Source organism: Cryptotermes secundus, unplaced genomic scaffold, assembly GCF_002891405.2.
Source record: "Cryptotermes secundus unplaced genomic scaffold, Csec_1.0 scaffold1076, whole genome shotgun sequence".
NCBI lineage: Eukaryota > Metazoa > Arthropoda > Insecta > Blattodea > Kalotermitidae > Cryptotermes > Cryptotermes secundus.
Genome location: NW_019732383.1, coordinates 470,489 through 478,899, shown reverse-complemented (window position 1 = coordinate 478,899; position 8,411 = coordinate 470,489). Strand labels below are relative to the sequence as shown.

Here is an 8,411-nt window from a genome sequence, read left to right as displayed (position 1 = left end):
ACCCTCTAATCCGCTAAAGTTGGCACTAACTTCGCCGACAAGCGGCGGTCGCTCGGTCGGTATAGTTAGCTTGCGGACTACAGGTCACGGAGTTTTTTTTTTAATTTGAAGGACAACCTTCTGAGGTGAGAGCGACCTACAGTCGTTTAACGCAGGGTTCGGATATTAAAATTTTATTCAAATTTGAAACGTTGTAATTTATTTGAATTTTATTCAAGTATCTGGACCCTGCAACTTTTATACATTTTTTTAAGAAATAAAAATTTCGATCCTATAACCAGCTGCGCACGGGTCTAGTGTGCTATCATTTGAGCTAATTTGTATTACGTTTCTTAAATAATCGCATTATGTTTACAACACAAAACTTGTAACATTTCGAGATTAAAACGTCTTGATGTTATTCAGACATAGCAATTTTATATTTAAATTTTAGGCCTACTTCATGCTGTTCACATGTTGATGAAATATAACAGCTGGAAGCATTCAGACTGCAAAACAACAAATAATGTGTTTTGAATCTCTGGTTGTTTCGGTATGTATTACACTTTTGCAGTCTTGTTCCTTTACGATCCTTGCTAATATTGTCTGTTCAATTCCACGCAGACCTCCCAAGCGATGTTCTCCCTTCAGATTTTCCACGGTTTATTAATACTTTATGATGTAACAGATGAGGAGATTCATTCAGTTTGTTTTAAGAAATACTATTTTAGAAAGTTCGTATTGAATTATGTGCAGTAAATCGTATAGTTGGGCTTAATTTTTCGGTTTTTGTCTTATGTTACTCAAAATAAATAAGAAATAAGTACGTAAGTTTATAAAGCATAAAGTCTTCACCGTGCTCTGTTTATAGGAGAAGCCCTTTACGTTTCAAACGAATCGATACTTCCATCTTCGTCGTAGAAGTGGAATGAAACGCTGTTGCTTATTAACTGAAAATGGAGAAAGTGCTTACTTTGAAATGGCACCCTGTCTCAGTACAAAAATCTTCTGATATTTCCATCTTTATGCCAAAATACAAAAGAGCCTGTCCCTAGAGAGTTCGTGTCATATACTGACTGAAAGTATCCGTTGGTTTTCCGGTGTTGCCTAAAGTAAAGTACACTCAGGTGATAACATCTATTATTACTTATGTTTCTGTACTGCACTCATAGGATTTACAATAATGGACACTTTAATCCCTTAAATGGCACAGATATTTACTCATTTAACCAAGCAAACACATTTTTATTAGTATTACTGTTGTTGTTGTTGTTGTTGTTGTTGCTGTTGCTGTTGTTGCTGTTGTTGTGTACTGCTCTATTTGAAACTCGATTCTTCGCTGTCACATTGCGGCTTTCTCTGTGTGTGTTTGTTTCTGTATCTTTATTCATGCTCACTTTGCAATTAATGTAGACTATCATATTTTGTATTGTTTTTTAATTACTTTTGTGTATTTCTAGCTCTTCGTGCTAACTTTGAATGTGGCCTCTATGCTGTTAAGTTTTCGCGTAAATAAACATGAATTGAATTATTACCTTTTGACTCGGCACATAAATAATAAATAATTTGATTATTATATTTTTCAATAAGTTTATTTAGTTACACAATGTAATTTTCTGCAGATATTTCAGTTTTTAATTCCATGTTGATTCTTAACATAATAAAGCGATTCTTTTAGTTAAACAAATAAACACGGAATTGATACTTTATATTAAATAAATCCACCCATATTTCTGTTGCAAATGTCGGATTGTATTTTCAAGTGTTATATGCTCTCAATTCATACGTGTTACACTACATACGGGTATATTTTTAGGTCAAAGAAAATATACAAGCCAAAGTTTTGTTCTCATTTCAGTACTAATATTAATTTTTTCCAGATTACAGAAATATTAAATAAAGCACTGACATATACATGTATGTAGCCTTCTGAAACCAGCTTGCATCTCTGTCATTGTTACAGCCCTAGAACTGCAACATAACTATTTCTAATAAGCCTCAGAATTTTTTTTGTTTTCTTCATAATCTTGCCTCCTCTCTGCCTATTTCTGAAGTATCACATTGTAGTAGTCCCATTTCTATGCTAATACTAGGTCCCTCTTGCAACAAGTGACCTGGTTGCCAAGTAAGAGGGTTCATACTCTCGGCAAAAGTATTGTCCCTTTCATTGTTTTCGCTTGATCTCCCGTGGAAATTTACTGAATGTACATTTTCACTGCAACCTACAGTTTTCAGTTTTCTCCAATAATAAAATGACGTAGCCAAGCAGATACCAAGAAGAATTGCCACACACGCACACACAATGAGGACTGTAACGGAAGTGATAGCTGGACTTGAAGAATCTTCGCCATTTAGTTTCGTTGTTGGCACTTCGACATCCTCTTCTGATATCGATACTTGTGTCGAAACTTCGCCGATTCCTTTACTTAGTGATACTTCACCATAACCTTCTGTTCTTGAGTCTTCATTTCCTTTTGTTTTTGGGGCTGCTACTTCTCTATTCTCTTCTGTTATCGACACTTCGGCGATTCTTCCGGTTGTTGATGATCCTACATTTCGGTCTGTTACTGATAATTCACCACTCACTTCAATAGTTGTCATATAATTGTCTTCCATTTCGTTTGTTGTCGCCATGCTTGTTGTATGCGTTCTGTTACAAATCTCAGATGAGTTTATCCTTGACCATGAGGCAGCATTGGATGTATTTGGGTGTTTACATGTTGCATCTATGTCAAGATCTCTTTCTGTCCACCAGAGCACTAATTGGTGGAATTCGCAGTTACAGAGAAATGGGTTACCGGTCAACTTTAATATACGTATGGACTTCAGTGGGCTTATTACTACCAAATCAAGAACTTGTAGTTTGTTGTTTCCTAACAAAAGAGACGAGAGCCTTCCTTGAGCTTTAAAAAGTCGTTCGTCATGTAAGGAAGTCAACCTGTTGTTTGTGAGGTCGAGATGCAACAGTCTGGTCAGTTTACTGAATAACCGGTAATCCAAATTCTCGAGAATATTGTAACTTATGTCGAGGTACCACAGTTTTGGCAGTGAGTTGAACACATCGGCTTCCAACAATGTGAGACCGGCGTTCTTAAGATGAAGACGTTGAACTTTCAGCGAATCCACTGAGGGACCTTGAGCTTGCAACGTTCCTATATTAATATTTGAGCAATTGACAGTTTTGGTCACATCGTAATATTTGCAAAAAGTGAAAAACCTACTGCACCCAGTAGTCGTATCCAAAAATGCAATCGTAATGATCCAGTTCCACAACCGCTTGCAAATCATGATCCTGTAGTACAGTTCCGAGTAAAGATTTAGCTACAGTTTGCACACACGAATATTATATCTTCCTCTATTCTGCAATCCAGACCAGTTATATCCTTCAATTACACACATGACCTGGAAATTTTGGCAATATCTGTTTAAGACAATTTAATACCCTTACATTTAATGTTTTGGACATTATTCTAACAAGGGATTACAAATACTAATTTATAAAGTTTCATACGAAGAGTGAAATAAATGTTCATGTAAAAAAGACTAAACTGTACCGACTGAGCGACCGCCGCTTGTCAACGAAGTTAGTGCAAACTTTTGCTGATAGAGGGTGTCGCGTAGTCAGCGAAACGGATCCCCACGGCCGTTAAACTCGATTTTCTAGACCGGAGCCTCTACTTCTCATTCATGTAGCTCTCCAATTATGCTCACGAGGCTGAGTGGACCCCGTTCGAGACCCACTACTTCTCAGAAAATCTGGTAGCGCCAGGAATCGAACCCGGGACCTGTGGATCTGTGTATTCAGTACGAGCTCACAGAGGACGTAGTTGCTTTCAGGGTCTGACAGATGGTGTTAGGCGCCAGAAGACCTCGATATACACATACTTTCCCATCCATGACAAATAAAAGAAATCGAGGAATACTGGAGAAAGTGGGTTGCAGGTAAATAATGTTCATAGGGACTTATCGTTAAATTTACAAAAGGCCTTTTCCGTCGATTTTACCTGCATCTACCTCAGTAACAATTTCGTTAATCTGCTTGCCTTCAAGGGAATACCTGAGTTACTATTTGTGGATTTTTGTTGTCCAAGTTCGTATTTCACTAACTAACTCCATTGTGCTCAGCCCTTCTTGAGAAGCAGTCAATTATGCAGCTACTCAAGAACTCCCCAACATTTCATGGTACCCGAAGGTTTATTATCGTGTTCACAAAAGGACTCTACTGGCCCTTATCCTGAGCCAGATCAATTCAATCCATACCATCCCATCCTCTGTCTCTATGATCCATTTTAACATCGTCCACCCACCTACGTCTTGGTCTTCCCAGTGGTCTCCTTCCTTCTGGCTTTCCCACCAATATCCTATATGCATTCCTCCTCTCCCCCATTCTTACTACATGCCCTGCCCATCTCATCCTCCTTGACTTGATCATTCTAATTATGTTTGGCGAGGAGTACATGTTATAAAGCTTCTCATTATGCAATTTTCTCCACTCTCCCGTCACTTAATCTCTATTCGACCCAGATATTTCAAGTTCATATAATGAATATGAAGAAGTTCCGCTAGAATCATAACTAATTATCTCAACGGTGTCAAGTCCTCCTTAAGTAGCCAAAAGTCCCTCAGCTATTCAAGAATTTCCCAGCATTGTATAGAATCCGAAAGGTCATTGCTGTGTTTACTAGAGCACTACACCGACCTCTGTCCTGAGTGAGATGAATGCAGTCCATACACCCATTTCACTATAAGTATATTAAAACTGCGCATGAAATCACTTGAAACTTCTTTAATTTAATAGATAATTACTGGTTTTTAAAAAATAAAATTATAATACTTGAAATTACTTTGTTTCTGGACTTTGTCCGTCATCCGGTATTCAAAAAACATTACAGCAACACAGTGTTTCAGAAACTGGGTCTGTTGGGTCCGTTAGAAAGAACTAACCTCGATCACTGGACGATGTACGGAGTTTAAGACTCAGTAATTCCGAGTGTTACACACCATCATCAGAAACTTCAGAATCTAAAATTATAATGTACGTTGACATCGCGTTTTATGCATCAAGGTTTATGTAGATGATTTAAATTGGTTAGAAGATTTAAACAGTTACAAAGGAAATATTGTACTTACTGTTTGTGTGCACGAAGAATGCCAAGTCAGGTTCACACACTCGACCCGTTATGTTCACAACGCATACGCTGTTTCCTCTAGAGAGAATATCTGTAACAGGATTTCCTGTCTCTCTGCCAATGAAATCAAACAAGATCCGGTTTCTCGTGCATGCTTTGGAAGCCGGGATATCTCAGACAGTAATGCGATGGACTACGGGGTGGACGGCCTTGGTTCGATTCTGGGCAGGAGCTACAAATATTTCTCTACTACACAGCGTCCGCATCGGTTCTGCGGCCCACCCAGTTACTGGTCCAGTGGTTACTGGCTGTTCTTTCACCAGGGTTAAAGCGGCAGGGATGTGTAGCTGAACACTCATCTCTATTTGTTGCGGGGGTCGAGAATAATAGATGCATACCTCCACTCCCCCGTGACCACTTAATTAATTAAGAGCGGGAAGAACTTTACTTTAGCCTTTACATGTGCATTCTTGTTGAGCTGCAGCAACCAAACGCATTTTATGTTAGTTCTTCTGACACTTATTATTATTATTATTATTATTATTATTATTATTATTCAACCTTTCTCATTAGGCCCTCAGGTCTGTTTCCCAACAGAATTAATCTGGAAATATGGCTCTTATAGACAGTTTGTAGGACTCCATGGATGGGTGATCAGTCCTGTCACAAGATCCCTGCGTACACAGGACAACACAAACACAGAAGAAAGGAGGATACACCTCCATACCTCGAGTGGGATTCGGCCCCACGATCCCACTGTTTTAGCGGGCAAAGGCATTTCGTGTCTTAGACTACACGGCAATTGTGGTCGCCTGTTGAGACACTTGCAAGACACAATTCAGTTCAGAAAACGTAAATGAAAATAGGCCTATTCTTTTGTATGAACGTGAAACTTGGCCTGTCAGCCTGTACCAGCGACATAGGTTGAAAAAAGAAGTGTCAAGGGGAAAATTTGGCGCTCGCCTACGAGACATGAAGTAATGCATAAAGGTGAAGTAGCACTGCGCTTCAGCACTTCACCGTGAAGACGAATTCGGGAGCGGAGTCATATATCCAGGCATTCTTAATATGGGCAATTTGTAAAGGTAGTAGATAAACTTCAAACTGCATAATGAGGAGCTACATAACTTGTACTCTTCTCAAAGTATAATTAGAATTACCAAGTCAAGGACGACGATTTGGTCAGGGCATGTAGCACGAATGGGGCAAAAGAAGAATGCATATATGAGATTGGTGAGAAAACCAGAAGGAAAGAGAACACTGGGAATACCAAAAGGTAGGTGGGTGGATAACATTAAAGTTAACCTTAGAAAAATATGATGTGTGATATGAACTGGATTAATCTGGCTCAGATTAGGGACCAGTGGAATGATTTTGTGAACATGATAATGAACCTTATGGTTCCATAAATTGTCGGAAAGTTATTGGGTAGCTACACAACTGGCAGCTTTTCAAGAAGGGCTCAGTTCCATTCAGTTAGTTAGTTAGTTAGTTAGTTGGTTAGCCAAGGCAGAATAACCGATACTAACCATTTTAAGGGCTGGGTGTGCCCACGGACAGCGGTCATCGAACAATTTTCTGATAACAATATAGTTATTTTTTGTTATTTGTATTCATACTTTAAAATGAAATATCTCTCTCAAAGCGTTTATTTATATTCGGGAAGTCTCTGGTTCTAGTCTGGGTAAAGGGACCATCAGTCTTGACTGAGGATTTCTGTGGTATCTCTCAGACAATCCAGACAAGTTTTAGTTTATTACCTTGAAGAAGGCAGCGACCGGTTCATTTTATTATTTCAGATTAACCATTCACAGTTAATCCTATTGTTCTGCGCTACATGACCTGTGAAGTTGACGAATGATCATTAAATTACCCTAGACTCGTGTACGTGTTTCAGAAATGTACCCATGGTTTGTAGTTCTGGATGTGACATTTCAGTCTATGCGGTCGAATAAAGATAGAAATTTATTTTCATCAATATAGATTAGTAGGTGAAGAGTTCTGTCTTCTGGGACATAACACCGTGTAGTACGGTGAAAGTTAGCCAACGCTTCGGAGGAAAGTATCGCTTACATCTTCAAGGCTGAAAATTATGCCAATCAAGAAAGTAGCATGAAACAGTTACCGAGGACTCTTAAGGCGCGTCCACATTACTCGTGCTCGTGCTCATGCTCGCCAGGCTTGTGCTCGTCGGGAGACTCGTCTGGCTTTTACTTGTGCTCGTAAATCTTCGTCCACACTACTTCAGTTGCTCGCCAGGCTTCGGCGCGTGAGGATCCGTATATTTACTCGTAGTGTGTATAGGCTGTAGTCTAGGGTTGCCAGATCTTGTAAAATAAAAAAGAATGATGTCTCGTTGCTTGTTTATAACGACATTTTTCACAACTAATAGTCTGTAAAATATACATAATCAACATACTACATAACTTACAAAATGCTACAACACATCTGTATTACATAGGCCTACTACACATTTATAGAACAAAATAAATATTACGTAGCCGTATTACATATATATAGAATGCACAAAATATTCTGCTTTGGTTTCGAACTTCAAGTGTTGCCAACATTCACGAAATGCAACATAACGAAAGAAACTATAACAATGTCATTTTCAAAGGATTACAGAAATTTTATGATAATAGGTGTATTTAACCCATGAAATATAATTCGCAATGGACTTAAATAAAAAAAAAAAACGGAGAATTATCCACTCCGGGTAAACAATAAACGGAGGAACAATATTTGGGTGAAAAAAAGGAAGAATCCGGGAAAAAATGGGTATCTGGGAACCCTACTGTAGTCGTATTTTAATTTATTGACTATAGTTTTTAAATTAAAAATTCAAAATTTGCTTGTCTCGTGATTTGTCATATTGTCCACATTACTCGCGAGCATATCGAGTCACACGAGCACGAGCACGAGCACGAGCACGAGTAATGTGGACGCGCCTTTAGATTCTGAAGGTGGAGACGACTTATTCTCCCGCAACCTTTACTCACATTTACTAAATTACAGAGCGTTATGTCCGAGAAGACTGCCGCTGTGAGAATATAATTTCGTGCGTATAAAATCCATTCATTTAAAACAGAAGCTGTACAATTCTATCAGGCTCAGACCAACAGACTGGGCAGTGCTGGCCTTATACACAGTGACATAACTGTGTTAGTGAAAGTATGTACAGGCTTTATGGCTTTCATGCCACAGTTTCAAATGTTTCGCCAGGTTAGTCGTTTCTAATCACAGCCATATTATATGTAAACTGTGTCAGATATCGTAAAATTAATAAAGTTCTATTGCACT

General features: G+C 38.6%; 2 protein-coding genes across 7 annotated transcripts in view; both read right to left on the bottom strand.

Annotated features, from left to right (window-relative positions):
* LOC111867690 (protein slit-like) overlaps nucleotides 1–5,197 on the bottom strand; it is a 19,835-nt gene extending 14,638 nt beyond the window's left edge. For 3 of the 6 annotated variants that reach the window (XM_033752773.1, XM_033752775.1, XM_023857747.2), the window contains exon 1: nucleotides 5,110–5,173. The gene's annotated coding sequence lies outside the window, so the exon portion shown is untranslated. Of the gene's footprint in view, nucleotides 1–5,109 lie in introns of all 6 variants that reach the window. The other 3 variants (XM_033752776.1, XM_023857748.2, XM_033752774.1) reach the window with 3 other exon arrangements.
* On the bottom strand, nucleotides 1,661–3,267 carry LOC117282573 (leucine-rich repeat-containing protein 24-like). The gene has a single exon (XM_033752781.1). The coding sequence runs from the start codon at nucleotides 3,265–3,267 to the stop codon at nucleotides 1,999–2,001; it is 1,269 nt and encodes a 422-aa protein (XP_033608672.1). The 3' UTR covers nucleotides 1,661–1,998.
* Nucleotides 5,198–8,411: the final 3,214 nt, after the last annotated feature.